Source organism: Coregonus lavaretus (genome assembly GCF_964263955.1).
Source record: "Coregonus lavaretus genome assembly, chromosome: 4".
NCBI lineage: Eukaryota > Metazoa > Chordata > Actinopteri > Salmoniformes > Salmonidae > Coregonus > Coregonus lavaretus.
Genome location: NC_139991.1, coordinates 61,164,401 through 61,187,295, shown reverse-complemented (window position 1 = coordinate 61,187,295; position 22,895 = coordinate 61,164,401). Strand labels below are relative to the sequence as shown.

At 43.1% G+C, this 22,895-nt stretch overlaps 1 protein-coding gene across 1 annotated transcript; it reads right to left on the bottom strand.

The window, feature by feature from the left end:
• Window positions 1-18,775: 18,775 nt before the first annotated feature.
• On the bottom strand, window positions 18,776-19,605 carry cldn5b (claudin 5b). The gene has a single exon (XM_084158899.1). It carries the CDS (start codon window positions 19,484-19,486, stop codon window positions 18,839-18,841), a length of 648 nt encoding a protein of 215 aa, XP_084015025.1. The 5' UTR covers window positions 19,487-19,605; the 3' UTR covers window positions 18,776-18,838.
• Window positions 19,606-22,895: the final 3,290 nt, after the last annotated feature.

Genomic DNA, 22,895 nt, shown 5'->3' with positions numbered 1-22,895 from the left:
CTACTACTATCAACATGGCTAGGCTTCAGTGCAACTCGATTGTGTCTTTGAAAGAATTTCCTTTTTGTCGGCGAACAAATGAAGATAAATTGGCAACGAAACAATTAGGACCTCCCAGACCAAATTTAATAATTCAACAGGTTTCTACTAAAGGGGGGATTTTCCAAAAATTGGTATGAACGAAAAACCTGGCTAGCAGGCTGCGATGTAGCTAATGCAGTTTTCTGCTACCCCTGCTTACTCATTCACCCTGAAGGCGGCACGGCAGACAGCACCGCTTGGACAGCGACTGGTGTAACCGACATGCACCATCTTTCAGAAAAGATTAAGAAACATGAGCTGTCAAAGACCCACATGGATAGCTGTTTGAGAATTTCTGCTTTGGGGAGAGTGAATATTGCCACTCAACTGGATGAGGGATACAGGCTAGCTGTCCGCCGCCACAACGATGAGGTTAGCAAGAACCGCCATATCCTCAGCCGGCTAATCCAGTGTGTGAAGTTTTGCGGCGTGTTTGAGTTAGCTTTGCGAGGCAAAGATGAAACTGAGGGCTCCACCAACCCTGGTATTTTTCTTGGACTTGTCAACTTTGTGGCACAATTAGATGAGGTGTTTGATGACCATCTTAAAAATGCTAAAGTTTTCAAGGGCACATCAAAGACCATTCAAAACGAGCTACTGGAGTGTATGCTAGCGGTCACGAGGGAACATATTGTGGAGGAGGTGAAGTCTGCGAACTTCGTAGCTATCCAAGCTGACGAGACCACGGACGTTTCTACACAGACACAGTTGGTGCTTGTGCTGAGGTACATAGATAGCAAGCACAAAGTGCAGGAGCGATTTTTTGAGTTCCTTCCCATCTCGGAAATCAACCTCAGTCTCAATCGCCAGTGTACTTTTGGAGAGACTGAACGGTCTTTTTGCCGATGACGAGAAAGTCAAACTCATTGCGCAAGCTTACGATGGAGCCAGTGTGATGAGGGGAGAGAAGGCTGGTGTGCAGAAAAAGGTGCGTGAGCATTTCAAGAATGCCCATTACGTGCATTGCTATGCGCATCAGCTGAATTTGATCATGCAGCAAGCTACTTCTCGCATCAAAAAAGTGAACATTTTCTTTTCCGATCTGAGCGGGATTACAACTTTTTTTTCCCGGTCACCCAAACGCACCAGCATTCTTGACCAGACTGTTGCACGAAGACTGCCCAGACCTTCATCCACACGGTGGAACTTCAACAGCAGAGTCGTGAACACTGTCTACGAGAATCGAGACGACCTAATAGAATGTTTTGAAGCCATCCGGACGGGTTCATTGGGTTCATTTGACCAGGGCACAGTGAGAGAGGCATCTGGCTACGTGAGGATGCTGCATGATGAAGATTTTATTTTTTTCCTGCGGCTTTTTCACAAAATCATGCCCCACGTCGACATTCTGTACCAGAAGCTACAGAAGAAGGACATCGATGCTGTCTTTATCAAAAGTGCCCTCGACAGCTTCACAAGCAGTGTGCAGGCCATAAGGTAAGATTAAACAATATCATTCGATCTTTCTCAAAGCAGAGCTTTATTTGAAAATGTATGCATGAAAGGAGACTGCATTTGTGTTTGAAATTACATTATTCTCATTATATATGGCCAGTGGTGTAATCTATTTTATTTTATATACTATGTGTACTGTGCAGTGGTGCTCATAAGTGTATGAACACATTCTAAAGTTGACTAAAAAGAGGAATAAAAAAATAAAAAAATAATCTTTTGGAAATTTATCTTAATGACTTAATTAAAAAAGTTGGAAAATCCAACCTTTATGGACACCAATTTTCTTTTCTTTTTTATTCCTCTTTTTAGTCAACTTTAGCATGGGATCATAAGCTTATGAGCACCACTGTATACTGTGCTGAACATCCAGGCTATGTGAGACACAAAGGCTAACTTAAACACTAAAGACTTTATGCATCCCTGCCCATTTTAAGTGGAACTGAAGTATTTGTACTATACATCATGGATACATTGCATATACCTGTGCATCACATAGACAACAATACTGTACAAAGCCAACAAACACATTGGTCTGTTTGCCTTCAGGGACTCCTCTCAATAGCAGCTGCAAGAAGCAACAGGAGCCAAAAGACCCAGAACAGCTTTGAGAGAAGAGGAGAAGCAGAGGCTGTCTGAAGAGGTCTGCAACACCATCCTGGATCACATCAAAGAAAGGTTCTCTTTCTCTGGCCACCTTGTGAGTGCTACCTTACTGCAAACAGACATGTTTGAAAGGTACTGCCATTCATTTCCTGATGAGGCTCTGAATGCCACTGTGAATGCATACCCCATGCTGAGCAAGGCAAAGCTCAAGACAGAACTATCTCTGATCTATGAGAATCCTGAATTCAAGGGAGGCTGTGGTGCACTGGCACTGTACCAGGTTCTCATGAGCTACAACCTCCAGGAGACGTTCTCTGAGACTGTGACTCTGTTGAACATCCTCATTACTACTCCCATGACAACAGCTGAAGCTGAGAGATGTTTCTCAACTTTGACACGAGTTAAGACATTCCTGCGAAATTCAATGGGCCAGGAACGTCTGAATGCACTGGCCATGCTTTCCATGGAGAGGGAACTAGTCCTCAGCATGCCTGATTTCAATGAGAAAGTCATTGAACGCTTTGCTGTATTGAAACAGAGAAGAGAACAGTTTCAGTACAAGTAATGTAGCCTCTCTCTCTCTTTGTCCCTCCCTCCCTGTCTCTTTAACACACACACGCCCAAATCAGTTCACAGTTGATGTTGTTTAAAATAGTTATTTTTCATTTAAAAAAAAAGTAAAACAAAAAAAATATCTGTTCATGTTCATTTTTACAAATCTATACAATTGGCCAGAATATGGTTGTTCATATTTACAAATCTATACAATTGGCCAGAATATGGTTGTTCATTTTTACAAAGCCATACAGATAGCTGTGTTTACCTTTTCTAGAAATTACTTTCAAATTCTGTTTTCAAGCAAAATGTCTATCACTGTTCATTTTCACAAATCTATACAAGAGGGCAGAATATGGAAGTCTATAAAAATGTCTTATTACCAATAACTTGCATCAATGTTTTCAGTAGCCTCAATCAAAAGCTCCTGCTTGCTTGTTGTGAATTATGTTCAGGTGCACATATTTCCAATTCAACCATGAGGCAAAAAATGTGGTAAAAGCTCTTGTTGATCCTGCAATCTGAACAAATACCAAGATGCTGTATTTTCAGCTGATATTTCATTTGTTTATGGAAATGCATATTGTTTATGCAGTGTTGAGGAATGTGAAAGAACACCCTTGATTATTTTTACTGTGATAACTTATTTTGATTTTGTAAGCCAACACTTTTGAGATCAGTCAATAAATGCTTCTGGTATTGACTTATATGCTGCCCCTGTCTTCATGTTGTTGCTGGACATATCTTTTAAAAAATGTGTGTAGGTCACCTAAATCATCAGAAAAATTGCCCCCCCTGAGAATTTTTTCAGGAGCCGCCACTGAACTCAACCAAATGTAAATCAAAACTAGACGTTGAAATGACGTCTGTTCCCAGTGGGCTGATTTCATTTGTGTGTGTGTCTGTGCACGTAAGTGCTTTATTTTCACATTCCGTATTTCATAATTCAAAACATCAAACATATTAATTTATAAAGCCCTTTTTACATCAGCAATCGTCACAAAGTGCTTACAGTGAGGGGAAAAAAGTATTTGATCCCCTGCTGATTTTGTATTTTGCCCACTGACAAAGACATTATCAGTCTATAATTTTAATGGTAGGTTTATTTGAACAGTGAGAGACAGAATAACAACAAAAAAATCCAGAAAAACGTATGTCAAAAATGTTATAAATTGATTTGCATTTTAATGAGGGAAATAAGTATTTGACCCCCTCTCAATCAGAAAGATTTCTGGCTCCCAGGTGTCTTTTATACAGGTAACGAGCTGAGATTAGGAGCACACTCTTAAAGGGAGTGCTCCTAATCTCAGTTTGTTACCTGTATAAAAGACACCTGTCCACAGAAGCAATCAATCAATCAGATTCCAAACTCTCCACCATGGCCAAGACCAAAGAGCTCTCCAAGGATGTCAGGGAGAAGATTGTAGACCTACAGAAGGCTGGAATGGGCTACAAAACCATCGCCAAGCAGCTTGGTGAGAAGGTGACAACAGTTGGTGCGATTATTCGCAAATGGAAGAAACACAAAAGACCTGTCAATCTCCCTCGGCCTGGAGCTCCATGCAAGATCTCACCTCGTGGAGTTGCAATGATCATGAGAACGGTGAAGAATCAGCCCAGAACTACACGGAAGGATCTTGTCAATGATCTCAAGGCAGCTGGGACCATAGTCACCAAGAAAACAATTGGTAACACACTACGCCGTGAAGGACTGAAATCCTGCAGCGCCCGCAAGGTCCCCCTGCTCAAGAAAGCACATATACAGGGCCGTCTGAAGTTTGCCAATGAACATCTGAATGATTCAGAGGAGAACTGGGTGAAAGTGTTGTGGTCAGATGAGACCAAAATCGAGCTCTTTGCCATCAACTCAATTCGCCGTGTTTGGAGGAGGAGGAATGCTGCCTATGACCTCAAGAACACCATCCCCACTGTCAAACATGGAGGTGGAAACATTATGCTTTGGGAGTGTTTTTCTGCTAAGGGGACAGGACAACTTCACCGCATCAAAGGGACGATGGACGGGGCCATGTACCGTCAAATCTTGGATGAGAACCTCCTTCCCTCAGCCAGGACATTGAAAATGAGTTGTGGATGGATATTCCAGCATGACAATGACACAAAACACATGGCCAAGGCAACAAAAGAGTGGCTCAAGAATAAGCACATTAAGGTCCTGGAGTGGCCTAGCCAGTCTCCAGACCTTAATCCCATAGAAAATCTGTGGAGGGAGCTGAATGTTCGAGTTGCCAAACGTCAGCCTCAAAACCTTAATGACTTGGAGAAGATCTGCAAAGAGGAGTGGGACAAAATCCCTCCTGAGATGTGTGCAAACCTGGTGGCCAACTACAAGAAACGTCTGACCTCTGTGATTGCCAACAAGGGTTTTGCCACCAAGTACTAAGTCATGTTTTGCAGAGGGGTCAAAAACGTATTTCCCTCATTAAAATGCAAATCAATTTATTACATTTTTGACATGCGTTTTTCTGGATTTGTTTGTTGTTATTCTGTCTCTCACTGTTCAAATAAACCTACCATTAAAATTATAGACTGATCATTTCTTTGTCAGTGGGCAAACGTACAAAATCAGCAGGGGATCAAATACTTTTTTCCCTCACTGTATACAGAAACTCAGCCTAAAACCCCCAAAATACAAGCAATAGATGGGTTAGCTGACAACGTCACTAGAACAATGTGCCCGCTTCCATGGGGCAGAAGTCAGCATGTTGTTGTGATTCTGGATGGCCAGATTACTAGCAAAAATGACAAGAAACTGCCTTGTGGGGAACCATAAATTGCTTGTTTCAGCTCATTTCATCTTGTTCTTCATACCATGTTCTGTTTTGAGGTGTTTTGACGGATTTCATGTGAATGCTAATATGGCAAGAATTTGCTAGCTAGCTAAACCAACAATTGTAATTATCTATTTGAGAGACATGTATTTGTTTTCAATAAACATTGGAGACTAAATATAGATTACATGTCAACAATCTAAGCCAATCCCGTCTGTTTTGCCCCATAGTTGCGCACACGTCTGTTTGGTTGCTAAACAACCAACCCCTCTATGCAGATGTTGCAGCAAGGTGGCTCGGGAAAAACTCCCTAGAAAGGCAGGAACCTAGGAAGAAACCTAGAGAGGAACCACATTCATAATTTTCTTTATAACTCTATATTTCTATCCATTCATCATTGTGTACAATATTAATGGTGCATTACAGTGGGGAGAACAAGTATTTGATACACTGCGATTTTGCAGGTTTTCCTACTTACAAAGCATGTAGAGGTCTGTAATTTTTATCATAGGTACACTTCAACTGTGAGAGACGGAATCTAAAACAAAAATCCAGAAAATCACATTGTATGATTTTTAAGTAATTAATTTGCATTTTATTGCATGACATAAGTATTTGATCACCTACCAACCAGTAAGAATTCCGTCTCTCACAGACCTGTTAGTTTTTCTTTAAGAAGCCCTCCTGTTCTCCATTCATTACCTGTATTAACTGCACCTGTTTGAACTCGTTACCTGGATAAAAGACACCTGTCCACACACTCAATCAAACAGACTCCAACATCTCCACAATGGCCAAGACCAGAGAGCTGTGTAAGGACATCAGGGATAACATTGTAGACCTGCACAAGGCTGGGATGGGCTACAGGACAATAGGCAAGCAGCTTGGTGAGAAGGCAACAACTGTTGGCGCAATTATTAGAAAATGGAAGAAGTTCAAGATGACGGTCAATCACCCTCGGTCTGGGGCTCCATGCAAGATCTCACCTCGTGGGGCATCAATGATCATGAGGAAGGTGAGGGATCAGCCCAGAACTACACAGCAGGACCTGGTCAATGACCTGAAGAGAGCTGGGACCACAGTCTCAAAGAAAACCATTAGTAACACACTACGCTGTCATGGATTACAATTCTGCAGCGCACGCAAGTTCCCCCTGCTCAAGCCAGCGCATGTCCAGGCCCGTCTGAAGTTTGCCAATGACCATCTGGATGATCCAGAGAAGGAATGGGAGAAGATCATGTGGTCTGATGAGACAAAAATAGAGCTTTTTGGTCTAAACTCCACTCGCCGTGTTTGGAGGAAGAAGAAGGATGAGTACAACCCCAAGAACACCATCCCAACCGTGAAGCGTGGAGGTGGAAACATCATTATTTGGGGATGCTTTTCTGCAAAGGAGACAGGACGACTGCACCGTATTGAGGGGAGGATGGATGGGGCCATGTATCGCGAGATCTTGGCCAACAACCTCCTTCCCTCAGTAAGAGCATTGAAGATGGGTCGTCCAGCATGACAACGACCCGAAACACACAACCAGGGAAACTAAGGAGTGGCTCCGTAAGAAGCATCTCAAGGTCCTGGAGTGGCCTAGCCAGTCTCCAGACCTGAACCCAATAGAAAATCTTTGGAGGGAGCTGAAAGTCCGTATTGCCCAGCGACAGCCCCGAAACCTGAAGGATCCGGAGAAGGTCTGTATGGAGGAGTGGGCCAAAATCTCTGTTGCAGTGTGTGCAAACCTGGTCAAGACCTACAGGAAGCGTATGATCTCTGTAATTGCAAACAAAGGTTTCTGTACTAAATATTAAGTTCTGCTTTTCTGATGTATCAAATACTTATGTCATGCAATAATATGCAAATTAATTACTTAAAAATCATACAATGTGATTTTCTGGATTTTTGTTTTAGATTCCGTCTCTCACAGTTGAAGTGTACCTATGATAAAAATGACAGACCTCTACATGCTTTGTAAGTAGGAAAACCTGCAAAATCGTCAGTGTATCAAATACTTGTTCTCCCCACTGTATATACACAATACAAAGGATTTGATATTTGGCAAATTAGGATACTAGCTACAACTACAGTTATTTATCCCAGTAGCCTACGTGATGCACAGAAACCACGTGATAAGCTTCTGACCACCGAAAAGGTCACTAGTTAGCCAGAAGTTCTGCCTACTCGACCAATCAGATGAGTGTGATGGCGTGTATGCCGGCTTACAGTTCGCGGGCAACGACCAATCAGATGAGGGAGTGTGATGACGCCTATGCCGACCAGCATGAGAGACATGTATCTAGTGATCCATCAATGATTTGGTTATTTATTAGCCATAATAAAACCCACCGTTCTAAATGCAAATCGGATGTCTTATTCAAACTCAGCTTGCAAGCTTATCATGATATTTGCCCTTACTCATAGTTACTTGTCTTGACCCAAAATAGGTTTACTCCATAGAGAATGATAGAGGCCAAAAGTCCACATTAGCATGGGCAGCGCCATTTAGGGCTTCCACCATTTTAATAATGGCCGTAACTACATATGAGGACACCCAAGGTCCGGACCTCGGGAATTGTTTCTAATAATTAAAAAACATAAAACAGTAGCAGCACAGTTATAATGCAAATAAACTACACTTTTAACTGCATGCTACAGTCATACTGCAGTATAACTTTAGTTTACCTTCATTTGCACTTCACTTAAAATGCAGTTAACTGCATACTGATTTGATTGAAGACAGCATACTGCAGTGAATTTTTTATTTTTTATTCTGGAACTCTGGGTGTCAAATTACTGTTGAGTTAGAATAGTAGAATACACAAGGGGCAATTTCGAAACTTAGTTGTGCATCAGCAATTTTCCTCTTGTTATATGTCACTCACTGACAGTCAATCAATTAGCCCATGTCAGTAAAAAAAAAAAAAAAAAGATCGGTAAATTAGTCTAGTTAGTCTAGCCAGCTATCTAAACTTGTAGTAATCATGGCTGAATTACCAACCAGACCTCCAGGGGGCCCACATTGATTTTGTTAGTCACTCTCACTCAGATACCATATTCATGTGGCATAAGTCATGGCAAAATGTGTAGAATTGCAGGAACTTAACTTTAAAACTGAAAAAACGTCTCCCCACCCCTGTTGGAGTTATGTCCAACCGGGTCATCAGGAGGGATCAGCCAATCGTGAAGAAGAAAAATGACGACTTCAAAATGGAGATTGCCTCAATGGCGCTGCCCATGCTGTCACAGATACTATAATGGCACGAATTCAAAGTATTCAGACCCATTTACTTTTTCCACATTTTGTTATGTTACAGCCTTGTTCTAAAATCTTTTTTTTATTTTTTATACCCCTCATCAGTCTACACACAATACCCCATAATGACAAAGCAAAAACAGGTTTTTAGAATAATAAAAAAACGGAAATATACATTTACATAATTATTCAGACCCTTTACTCAATACTTTGTTGAAGCACCTTTGGCAGCAATTACAGCCTCGAGGCCTCTTGGGTATGACGCTATAAGCTTGGCACACCTGTATTTGGGGAGTTTATCCCATTCTTCTCTGCAGATCCCCTTAAAACTATGTTAGGTTGGATGGGGAGCGTTGCTGCACAGCTATTTTCAGGTCTCTCCAGAGATGTTCGATCAGGTTCAAGTCCAGGCTCTGGCTGGGCCACTCAATGATATTCAGAGACTTGTCCCCAAAGCCACTCCTGCTTTGTCTTGGCTGTGTGCTTAGGATCATTGTCCTGTTGGAAGATGAACCTTCACCCCAGTCTGAATTCCTGAGCGCTCTGGAGCAGGTTTTCATCAAGGATCTCTCTGTACTTTGCTCCGTTCATCTTTCCCTCGATCCTGACTAGTCTCCCACCTCCCTGACCAAGGCCCTTCTCCCCCGATTGCTCAGTTTGGCCGGGCCGCCAGCTCTAGGAGGAGTCTTGGTTGTTCCAACCTTCTTCCATTTAAGAATGATGGAGGCCACTGTGTTCTTGGGGACCTTCAATGCTGCACACATGTTTTGGTACCTTTCCCCAGATCTGTGCCTCAACACAATCCTGTCTCGGAGCTCTACGGACAATTCCTTCGACCTCATGGCTTGGTTTTTGCTCTGATATGCACTGTCAACTGTGGGACCTTATATAGACAGGTTTGTGCCTTTCTAAATCATGTCCAATCAATTGAATTTACCACAGGTGGACTCCAATCAAGTTGTAGAAACATCTCATTTCGAGTCTCATAGCAAAGGGTCTGAATACTTATGTAAATAAGGTATTTCTGTTTTTTATTTTTAATACATTTGCAAAAAATCTAAAAACCTGTTTTCGCTTTGTCATCATGGGGTATTGGGTTTCGATTGCTGAGGATTATTTCTTTTTTAATCCATTTTAGAATAAGGCTTTAATGTAACAAAATGTGGAAAAAGTCAAGGGGTCTGAACACTTTCCAAAGGCACTCTATCTATCTATCTCTATTGTTTACTCCAACAGCTGTATTGTTTTTAAAATTGTATGTAGTCAAAGAATTAGACACATCTTGATTTTAGATTTTTTTTCTCCAAAATCCACAAGTAATCCACAAGTAAAACATAAACAGTTAAATTGGCTGATATAAGTTTAACTTCAACCCTGTTACGTTATTTGGCACTTACTATAGTCATTTTTTTTTTCATTTTTTTTTCCACCTTTATTTAACCAGGTAAGCCAGTTGAGAACAAGTTCTCATTTACAACTGCGACCTTGCCAAGATAAAGCAAAGCAGTGCGATAAAAACAACAACACAGAGTTACATATGGGGTAAAAAAACAACAGAAAATATATATACAGTGTGTGCAAATGTAGCAAGTTATGGAGGTAAGGCAATAAATAGGCTATAGTGCAAAATAATTACAATTAGTATTAACACTGGAATGATAGATGTGCAAGAGGTGATGTGCAAATAGAGATACAGGGGTGCAAAAGAGCAAAATAAATAACAATATAGGGATGAGGTAGTTGGGTGGGCTAATTTCAGATGGGCTGTGTACAGGTGCAGTGATCGGTAAGGTGCTCTGACAACTGATGCTTAAAGTTAGTGAGGGAGATAAGAGTCTCCAGCTTCAGAGATTTTTGCAATTCGTTCCAGTCATTTAACATCTTGAGATGAGATTTTTTTTTTATTAAGTTGAATCACCATGCTGCTCAGATGTAGAGATGTTTAGAAAATGCAGCGTTTATCCGCAAACCGTAATGCCTCGATCACACCTACAGTATCATTGCGCAAAATGGTTTGCAGCATCATCTGGATATGTGTGCAACAAAATATCAACATTCACCTGCTACCATTTCTATCAAGCCGTCTACCCATACAGTTTGACGCATACGTTCGATAAATCCAACGTTCGCAACACACAGAACGTACTGCAAACGCGAACGCAGCGTTCCGTTGGAAATTAATGTAGTTCTGGTGTACCAATATGCCAACACTGTTGGTGTGATCGAGGCGTAGGCTGGGATTCGCGTCATCACACTCCCTCATCTGATTGGTGGGGTAGGCAGGCTTTCTGAGCCGGCATCACACTCCCTCCTCTAATTGGTCGAGTAGGCGGGCCTTCTGATTCTGTGACTGTGGTAACTAGTGACGATCAATAGAAAACCATGAGAGAGGTGAAGCTGATGATGTTCATACGCTCAAACGCGTCCAGCCTACCGGAAATCCATAAGAAGAAGAACCTGATGACGTCGCTCTGTTTACATCTTACTTCCGTAGCTAGCTAGCATGTTTGTGAAGAGTAGATAGTTCCCTAGCTAATTTTGTTAACCTTATTTTTTGAGTTAGCTAGTTTTCCTTTCTCGTTCCGAATCATTTGAGGTTTTATCACCAGTTAAAAGGCAACACAGCAGTAGCAGGACACTTAGCTGGGACTCTCCTTGCCCGGCTTGATCCTCATGACTCTCACTTACATTACATTACACATAAGAGTCATTGGACGAAGGCGTCTTCTGTATGGGGGAGTTTTGTTAAGAGCCCCGACACTCGGTCTGAATATTAACACGCATTACTTGCGGTAGGTATTTGGAAGCACAAATACCTTATATTTCATATCAGCAAGATATTATTTTCTAAAAATAAAAGGTTCAATTGATACACACCTTCATAGGGTTAGGGTTAGTGATCCCACACGGCCATATCTCCATGTTACAGTGTGTGTTTACGGAAAACAGACGGAATTCAGAGTTGACTACATGTGCTAATTACTATCTGTGTCTCCTAACACTGCATCTGTGTTAAAACCGGTTAAAACAGTGTACAGCACAGGAGGTTGGTAGCACTTTAATTGGGGAGGACATGCTCGTTGGTAATGGCTAGAGAGGAATCGGTGGAATGGTATCAAATACATCAAACACATGGTTTGATTACATTCCATTTGCTCTGTTCCAGCCATTATTATACGTTATCCTCCCCTCAACAGCCTCCACTGATGTACAGTAAGTCTGTATTTTGCATTTGTGTAATTATTTTGATGGGATATGAAAGTAGAGGGATTTTTGTTTCTAGACCCATACCACAATTGAGAATCGGTTCACATTTAGATGGAGTGTTTGGCTGTTTTGGCTTCCAAAGCCAGTTCGCCTTTAAACAGAACATGTAGGTCCTTGGACTATAACGAGTAACTTTAGACTCCTTTAGTCCATTATTGGAGTAGGACTCTCCTAACTTTACTTCACTGAGGGCCAAATCCTCCCGAATCAAATGTGTCAAATAGATACTGAAGAAAAGGCATCTCCAGAGACAATGTGTTATGTATGAAATAATGTGATACCATTATATAGCATTTATCCTAGGCACTACTTTATCCCCGTTTAGCTCAGTTGGTAGAGCATGGCACTTGCAACGCCAGGGTTGTGGGTTCGATTCCCACGGGCGACCAGTATGGGGGGAATGTATGCACTCACTAACTGTAAGTCGCTCTGGATAAGAGCGTTTGCTAAATGACTAAAAATTTTACAAATGTTGCTACTAGATTAGTGATACTTATTCAAGTACTGCGCCTGCGCATCAATGTACTGCACTTGAGTTTGAATAATGAAGTCATAGGCTGTGTTCGAGTGTCAAAACCGCTATGTGTCATGGGTACACTGTGAATGATTGACTGATCTACAAATAACATTGAGTAGTTATTTATGATACAAAGTTATTTGTAGATCAGTCAGTCTCGATTCGCCTTTAAAATCGGCTGCAATGTCGAATGCGCCCCTAGTTCGTACAAGATTAAGTGATGTAAACTCCCCTTTTTTTGTGACAAAATGTGCAATTCACACTCCGACCTGTGAATGGCAGCAATACACAACACAGCGTCTGGTCTGCCGGAAACTCACAAGAAGAAATAAGTAATGTAAACGTTATCTATGCTAGAAGTATAATTCCTACCGTGCAATAGACACCGAAATCGCGGAGAAAAATCGACTAAAACATACTTTATTTGCTTGATATTGAGGATACTACGTTGATAGCTCTACCCCAAAATGGACCTGCCGCTGCAAATGGACAATTTCGATAGCACCATAGAGGATTGGGCTACATATATCGAGAGACTTGAGCAGTATTGCTTTGCTAACGATGTAGAACATGAAAGGAAAGTGGCGGTACTTCTAGGTGTAATGGGAGCAAAAACATATAACTTGCTATGTAGCCTTACAGCACCGACAAAGCCAGAAGAAAAGACCTTCAACGAGATTGTACATGTGTTACAGACTCATCTACATCCAAAGCCGCTGGTCATAGCCGAACGTTTCCTATTTCACAAACGGAATCAGCAAAAGACAGAGTCAATACCGGAGTACATTGCGGGGCTCCGCCAGCTCTCGCAGCATTGTCAGTTTGGACAGGGATTGTCAGATGCGCTCAGAGACAGGCTGGTATTTGGGTTACACAACGAGAGCACACAGAAACGTCTATTATCAGAAATAGATCTGACATTGGCGCGTGCATTGGAGATCGCCATATCAATGGAAACTGCCGCAAAAGACGCAGGAGAGTTACAGAGGAAAAATACAGTTGCATGCACAGTGAACAAGTTTAACACCCGAGGTCAAGAGAAATCACAGGCATGCTTTCGGTGTGGTAAAAAGTCACATGACCCCACCGATTGCTGGTTTAAAGACAAAGACTGTAAACAATGTAACGAAAGAGGACACATACAGATAATGTGCAAATCGAACCAGAGTGATAAAAAGTCACCCAAAACAGGAAAGAGAGACGGAAATGTGCATCAGGTTACTGAAACTGATTTAAATGACTCTGATAAAGAAGACTTGTCATGTCTTGAACTTTTCTCTCATAAAGAGACAGATCGCAAAATAATCTGTGTGTCACCTGAGGTAGAGGGGGTGGCACTAAAGGACACAATGTTTGACAGCAAGGAAAGTTTACATACAGACAGACAACTGCGTCAGAGAACTTTGGAGAAAGGGAAGGAAATGGCCACAATCTCTGATGACGATAATGGTGATGATGACTATGATGGTGGTGACGATTATGGTGATGATGATGATTATGGTGATGATGATGACTATGGTGATGATGATTATGATGGTGGTGACAGTAGTTATAAAGATGGTGATGATGATGCCTGTGACAACAGTTCCAAAACCAGAGACAAGCCCTACCACTGCATAGACTGTGGTAAGAATTTTACCCGAGTCTATCATTTAAAAAGACACAAGCAAACACATAGCAAAGAGAAATTTCACCACTGCTCCGATTGTGGTGAAAGCTTCACCCGACCGGAACATTTGAAAAAACACCAGCGAAGACATATGACTGACAAATCATACCATTGCACTAACTGTGATGAGCGTTTCTCTAAAGCAGCACAACTAAGAAGTCACATGAAAGTGCATGCCGGGGAAAAGCCTCACCTCTGCACTGACTGTGGGAAACTATTCCAGTCGTTACACGCATTTGAAAGACACCAGCAGAAACATACTGGAAAGATGCTTCACCAATGCTCGGACTGTGGTAAAGTTTTTACCCGAGCCTATCACTTGAGAAGACACCAGTATACACACAAAGAGAAGTCCAATCACTGCTCCGATTGTGGTAAGAGCTTCACTCGATTGGAACATCTAAAAAGACACCAGCGGAAACACAAGGAAAAGACACGTTACCACTGCTCTATGTGTGAGGAGAAGTTCTCTACACAGGCAATGTTAAATAGTCACCTGCAGGTACATGTTGGAGACCTACCTCACCATTGCTCTGACTGTGGAAAGGCGTTCTCAGACAAAAGACAATTTGAGATCCACCAGAATAGACATCAGCGAAAAACTGTAAAAGAGAGGTCTTACCTCTGCAGTGACTGTGGAATGACTTTCAGCAAGCCAAGCGCATTTAAGGTGCACCAGAGATCTCACACAGGAGAAAAACCATACAGCTGCTCAGAGTGTGGGAAGAGTTTTGCCCAGTCCACCACACTCCGGATCCACCTCCAGTGGCATGCTGGGGAGAGGGCCAGCTACTCCTGCCCTGTCTGTGGGAAGACTTTCTCTCGCTCTAACAGCGTGAGGAGACACCAGATGGTTCACACAGGAGAGAGACCTCATGAGTGCCCCTGCTGTGGGAAACGCTGCTTCCGACGGAGTGCTCTGATCATACATATGAGGATTCACACTGGAGAGAAACCATACATTTGTTCTGAGTGCGGGAAGAGGTTCTCCCAAGATGGCGACCGGAAACGACACCAGATAAGACACCACCCTGACCTCTGACCTGAAGAGGACAGCAGGCACAGGCAGTCTTCAGTAGAGGCACACCAATCCGAAATCCACCATCAGCCCTTACCCTCCTAGCTCATACCCCCTAGCTCCTATACCAGGGGGTAGCAAACTCATTCCTGGACAGTCTAGTGGTTTTTATTATTTCCTTTCCATTTGTGTCCAATTAACACCTAGAAACCAGGTGAGGGGAGTTCCTAATCAAATACAAGGGAGGAGCGACAACTGGCAGACACTCGACCCTCCAGACATTGAGTTTGACATCCCTGCCCTCTACCCCCTGCTCCTAACATCTAGCTCCTAACCCCTAGCTCCTACTCCCTAACTCCTACCCCTAGTTCCTACGCCTAGCTCCTACCCCCTAGCTCCTACTCCCTAGCTCCTACTCCCTAGTTCCTACCCCTAGCTCCTACTCCCTAGCTCCTACCCAGTAGTGAAAATATCATAGAATGTAACCATGGGTGAACCATTTCATGTCAGGTTGTCTGTTTTGTTTGCTTTTCCATTTCCTCCTTTAATTATACAGTGTAATTTGAGATGTGCTGTACTGTGTTCAGAGAACTGTCCTGTAGTTCTCCCTTTCTGTTAGACTCACACTTGCTGCTTTCCAAATAACATATGACAAATGTTTTAGCCACAGGGTAATAAATGTTTGTGAACCACTGTGTTATTAGTTTGTGTTTCCACACTTTGAGTCAAGTTTAACAACCAGTAATACATTCATCAGTGCTTGTTTATGTCATTGCAAACCAGAAGGTGATAGTTGGGGTGTGCTGAGTTATCTGAGACTAGGATTACACACAGTCCCTCTATGTTTATGTATTCAGTAAGTATTCAGACCCATTCACCTTTTCCAAATTTTTTACATTACAGCCTTATTCTAAAATTGATTAAATTGTTGTTTTTTTCCTCATCAATCTACCCACAATACCCCATAATGACAAAGCAAAAACAGGTTTTTATAAATTTTTGCAAATGTATTAAAAATAAAAATATCAAATTTACATAATTATTCAGACCCTTTACCCAGTACTTTGTTGAAGCACCTTTGGCAGTGATTACAGCCTAGAGTCTTCTTGGGTATGACGCTACAAGCTTGGCACACCTGTATTTGGGGAGTTTCTCCCATTCTTCTCCGCAGATCCTTTCAAGCTCTGTCAGGTTGGATGGGGAGCGTTGCTGCACATCTAGTTACAGGTCTCTCCAGGTGGAGCAGATTTTCATGAAGGATCTCTCTGTACTGTACTCCGTTCATCTTTCCCTTGATCCTGAATAGTGTCCCAGTCCCTGCCGCTGAAAAACATCCCCACAGCATGAGGCTGCGACCACCATGCTTCACCGTAGGGATGGTATTGTCCAGGTGATGTGCGGTGCCTGGTTTCCTCCAGATGTGACGCTTGGCATTCAGGCCAAAGAGTTCAATATTGGTTTCATCAGACCAAAGCATCTTGTTTCTCATGGTCTGAGTCCTTTAGGTGCCTTTTGGCAAACTCCAAGCGGGCTGTCTTGTGCCTTTTACTGAGGAGTGGCTTCCGTCTGGCCACTATACCATAAAGGCCTGATTGGTTGAGTGCTGCAGAGATGGTTGTCCTTCTGGAAGGTTATCCCATCTCCACAGAGGAGTTCTGGAGCTCTGTCAGAGTGACCATCGGGTTCTTGGTCACCTCCTGACCAAGGCCTTGCTACCCCGATTGCTCAGTTTGGCCGGGCCGCCAGCTCTAGGAGGAGTCTTGGTTGTTCCAAACTTCTTCCATTTAAGAATGATGGAGGCCACTGTGTTCTTGGGGACCTTCAATGCTACAGAATTATTTTTGGTACCGTTCCCCAGATCTGTGCCTCGACACAATCCTGTCTCGGAGCTCTACGGACAATTACTTTGACCTCATGGCTTGGTTTTTGCTCTGACATGCACTGTCAACTGTGGGACCTTATATAGACACAGGTGTGTGTCTTTCCAAATCATGTCCAATCAATTGAATTTACCACAGGTGGACTCCAATCAAGTTGTAGAAACATCTCAAGGATGATCAATGGAAACAGGATGCACCTGAGCTCAATTTCGAGTCTCATAGCAAAGGGTCTGAATAGTTATGTAAATAAGGTATTTCTGTTTTTTATTTATTTATATAAATGTGCAATAAGTTCTAAAAACCTTTTTTCGCTTTGTCATTATGGGGAATTGTGTGTAGATTGATGAGGGAAAAATGTATTTAATCATTTTTAGAATAAGGCTGTAACTTAACAAAATGGGGAAAAACTGAAAGGGTCTGAATTCTTTCCGAATGCACTGTAAATTGTATGTTTGTGTGTGGTGTAGAAGGTAAATGTAGAGAAACTTCAGTAATGCAACTGAAACTGTATTGTGGACTGTGCTTAATAAACAGTCAATAGTACATTATATTATATTTGAATAAAAATAGCCTAATGCACATGTAACAGACAATAATACTACACAGAAACACAAGGGGGATTGTGATTTAATTTTTATTATAAAATATAAATTGCCCAATAGTTTAAAGAGGTTTAGGAAAACAGATAGGAGCACAGTCAGCTTGCTATACAGTACAATACAACAGCATTCAAATGCAAATAAGCTCATTTGATCATCATATGAGTGCACATTTTTCTGAGTAGCATTCACTGCTTACAAAGGACGAGGCTAGTGTGGGAACCTAAACTTATTAACTATGTAGAAAACCAGTCCCTGCTTACATGTATGTGGCTATTTACAACTTACAAGCAGACACTAAAGGGGTTTGAGAACAATAGGCTTTATTCACAGAGCGCACGGACCGTGACAGACCACTCTGGCGAGACAATAGCCTAGCGTCAAATGAAAACAACATAAACGTTAAAACATCTTACAATAAGCCTGTATAATACTGATAAAATAGTAATATGCAAATACAGGAGTTTATAAAAACGCTACACAACAAATAGGTCCCACTGGGCACAGACATCGTAAAAATAAAATAAAAAAATTATAGTTTTCATTTACATGTGGTTGATTTGTCAACTAACGTGAATTTAACGTGAGATCAACCAAAAAAGATCACCCTGTCATTGAATTTCGTTTAAAAGTTGTGTGAAAAATACGAAATTCCCTTAGTTGATGACTTTTTGCAAATCCAATCAATTTTCCACGTTGATTCAACATCATCACGTTGCATTTTTGGTTGAAATGACGTGGAAACGGTTGATTCAACAGTTTCAATGTCTTTGTCGTTAGCTGTGCTCTCGGAGTGTATGGGTTCTATTGCATTGGCAACATTTTTGTTTTTATTTTCTGGTCGCTAGACCCCTATACAAAGTTGTAGCCTACAACACACACAAATCTATGTTCGAAAAAAATACATTGACTTCAAACTGAGGAAGTTAAAGTTGGGTGAAGTCGGCATGCGTAACGGACAATCAAACCAAATGAAAAAAGTATCCTGATATCGACTAGCGTCTAGCCTACACATAATGTCCCTGTATCAAAGCCCCCGTTCTAGATGACCACAATAAAGACAACGTATGTGATGGGCATCAAACAAGCTAAGTAGACATTAACTTGTCTGTCCGGCTCCTGTGCCAAGTTTGGATGTGGGCAAAACTCTCTTCTCATCGCCTACACATAATGTCTTTTGTCGAAGTGTCCGTTGGCTGAGATGGTCTTGGTGGGGGCATAATTGATGGGATAGGCGCTCTTGCCCCCCTGGGGACAGGAGCAGCACAGCAGGGTTCCCCCCAGAAGGAGCAGGGCTGTGGCGGCCCAGCCGATGTAGATGGCCGCTCCTATCTCCCTCTTCTTGGACGAGGACACATCTGGGTTGTAGAAGTCTACTATGATGTTATTGGCCATCCAACAGAGGGGAATCAACACCAATAGACCGCTGATTATGTAGACCACCCCACCGGCGTTCACCACTTTGGCTTTCACCGATTCGGTCTTGATGCAGTTAGTGCACTGCGCCCCGGCTATGGTCAACACCAGCCCAGCCACCCCAAGAACCGCCGCGATCACCGTGAGAGCGCGCGCCGTCTGCAGGTCCTGGCTGAGCGCGAGCACCGAGTCGTGCATCTTGCACTGCATCTGGCCCGTGCTCTGCACCACGCACGACATCCAGAGCCCGTCCCAGGTGGTCTGCGCGACCACGATATTCATATCGATGAACGCCGTCACCTTCCACATGGGCAGTCCGCAAGCGACCATGACCAGGAGCGATCCCAGTAGGCACAACCCCATCCCAAGAAACTCCAGACAAGCAGAGAGCATGGTGAGCCTTTTTCTTCTTTAAAATAGGAAGAGGAGATTGAATAAAAATTTGATTTAATATCCACTAGAATATCAGAAAAACATCTTTCTCCTATTCGCTGTAGAAATGTTAAGCTTGTAATAGATGATCAAAGAGATGTTAGGAGATTAACCTGTTTAGTAAGGTATATAGGCTCTCAAGCAGGACAGGATATGTGTACATCGCTGGCTGAATCCACTCTGTGCAGGATGGGGTGCGGGGTTTGTCATTTATGGGACGGTTATTCGTACGCTACAGTTCAGAGCGACAGTTACACGAATATGTCGAAACAATGCGGACAGATTTTGAGCCAACCAGCGGCAAGCACGATCTCCACTTCAGCCAATGAGCAGGCAGAAGTTGCATCCGGAGAGACAAGAGTTTCGTGAGGAGAGAGAGGGAGATGGTGTGCGTGTGGCAGTAACAGAAAAATAAACACAACGGATGTGCAGGTTGCCCCCATGATTGACCAGGCTCTATCTGAACTACAGTCTACCTTCATTGTATTAAATAAAAACTTTATTGACCTGAAATGTGTATTGAATGCAGGTAAAACTAAGTATATGTTGTTCTCTAGAGCAGTGGTTCTCAATCCTGGTCCTGGGGACCCAAATGGGTGCACATTTTTGTTTTTGCCCTAGCACTACACACGGATCCAGCTCCACGAAGGGGCTAAAGGGGGCGTAGCCCCCTCAGTTTTTGTTTTATGTCCCTATGTAAAAATAGCAAACAAGTTAAAACGATTGAGTGACAGGTTGGCGCAAAATAAATATGTATCTCCAATGTGTCAGCACAATGGACAGGGCGCACAGTGGTGTGTGTGTAGGGGGGCTATGGAAAGCCACTGGGCGGTTAGGTATGACTCCTTTGGGTTTTCCATAAAAAGCGGGGGAAAAACGCTTCTCATCTCTGTGGTAGACAAAGTGAAAAACGTGATACGCCTCCGCATGTAATATTTGATTTCGAGGGCAGGGTCAAGTTTACTGTTGAAGCTGCTTCACTCAACTCTGCATCACACCCCACCACTACCAAGTTTAGTTAGCTTCTTAGCTAGCTGTAAAAAGTGTTAGCTAAATAGGCTAAGGGTAATAACGTTATCTCGAACCAGCTAATCTGCCACGATGGATATCAGAAATTGGCTTCGCCAAAGTTCCTAAACAAAGGAGAAGGAAAGCGATGAGCAGCAGCAGCAGCATCAAACCACTGAGGTCACCGCCAAGCCCAGCAGCGATGATGCTGCCGAGTTCCAGCTAGCTCCATGTGCAGAGCCTACCCACCCTTCCACAAGTGCCGCCTGGATAATGGCTCCACAGCCGCCTCCACCTCCGACTGTTCCTGATGATCTTGGAACAGAGGAGCCAGCCAAGGTTAGCCTAAAATCCTACCCTAGCCGCAGGTTTTCTGTCCAAAAACATTCATTTAACAGCAACTGGTCCTTAGGAAGAGAGTGGCTGGAATACTTGCTTACTGCAGGGCATTTTGTTTCCCATGTCGAAAGTTCTCTGTTGGGTCCAGTGCTAACGCAGACAAGGCCTTCACCCAAGCTGTGTATTCTAACTGGAAGAATGCTATTGATAGTACCAAAGCCTTTTGATTTGCGAGGCAGGCATCAAGCAAATAGCATTTGAAATGCTCTGCACTGTGGAAAGAAAAAAGTAGTTCGAAGTGCTATGGGAACATCGGTGTCAACACAAATACACGCATGTACAGTGCATTCGGAAATTATTCAGACCCCTTGACTTTTTCCACATTTTGTTATGTTACAGCCTTATTCTAAAATGGAATAAATAATTTCCCCCCCTCATCAATCTACACACAATACCCCATACTGACAAAGCGAAAGCAGGTTTTTAGAAATATTTGCAAATGTATAAAAAATATAAAACAGAAATACCTTATTTACATAAGTATTCAGACCCTTTGCTATGAGACTCGAAATTGAGCTCAGGTGCATCCTGTTTCCATTGATCATCCTTGAGATGTTTCTACAACTTGATTGGAGTCCGCCCGTGGTAAATTCAATTGATTGGACATGATTTGGAAAGGCACACACCTGTCTACAGTGCATCCGGAAAGTACTTAGACCACTTGATTTTTTCCACATTTTGTTATGTTACAGCCTTATTCCAAAATGGATTAATTAGTTTTTTTCCCCTCATCAATCTACACACAATACCCATAATGACTCTATTTTTTTAGAGTTTCTCCCATTCTTCTCTGCAGATCCTCTCAAGCTCTGTCACGTTGGGTGGGGAGTGTCGATGCACAGCTATTTTACATTTACATTTACATTTTAGTCATTTAGCAGACGCTCTTATCCAGAGCGACTTACAGGAGCAATTAGGGTTAAGTGCCTTGCTCAAGGGCACATTTACGTCATTTAGCAGACGCTCTTATCCAGAGCGACTCACCAATTGGTGCGTTCACCCTATAGCCAGTGGGATAACCACTTTACAATTTTGGGGGGGGGGGGGGGGTAGAAGGATTACTTTATCCTATCCCAGGTATTCCTTAAAGAGGTGGGGTTTCAAATGCCTCCGGAAGGTGGTGAGTGACTCCGCTGTCCTGGCGTCGTGAGGGAGCTTGTTCCACCATTGGGGTGCCAGAGCAGCGAACAGTTTTGACTGGGCTGAGCGGGAACTATGCTTCCGCAGAGGAAGGGGAGCCAGCAGGCCAGAGGTGGATGAACGCAATGCCCTCGTTTGGGTGTAGGGACTGATCAGAGCCCGAAGGTACAGAGGTGCCGTTCCCCTCACTGCTCCATAGGCAAGCACCATGGTCTTGTAGCGGATGCGAGCTTCAACTGGAAGCCAGTGGAGTGTGCGGAGGAGGGGGGTGACGTGAGAGAACTTGGGAAGGTTGAACACCAGACGGGCTGCGGCATTCTGGATGAGTTGTAGGGGTTTAATGGCACAGGCAGGGAGGCCAGCCAACAGCGAGTTGCAGTAGTCCAGACGGGAGATGACAAGTGCCTGGATTAGGACCTGTGCCGCTTCCTGTGTAAGGCAGGGTCGTACTCTCCGAATGTTGTAGAGCATGAACCTGCAGGAGCGGGTCACCGCCTTGATGTTGGCGGAGAACGACAGGGTGTTGTCCAGGGTCACGCCTAGGCTCTTCGCACTCTGGGAGGAGGACACAGCGGAGTTGTCAACCGTGATGGCGAGATCATGGAACGGGCAGTCCTTCCCCGGGAGGAAGAGCAGCTCCGTCTTGCTAGGGTTGAGCTTGAGGTGGTGATCCGTCATCCATACTGATATGTCTGCCAGACATGCAGAGATGCGATTCGCCACCTGGTTATCAGAAGGGGGAAAGGAGAAGATTAGTTGTGTATCGTCAGCGTAGCAATGATAGGAGAGGCCATGTGAGGATATGACAGAGCCAAGTGACTTG

Coding starts and splice junctions, on each gene's coding strand:
- cldn5b (XM_084158899.1), bottom strand. CDS start 19,486: ATGCTCTCTGCTTGTCTGGAGTTTCTTGGGATGGGGTTGTGCCTACTG.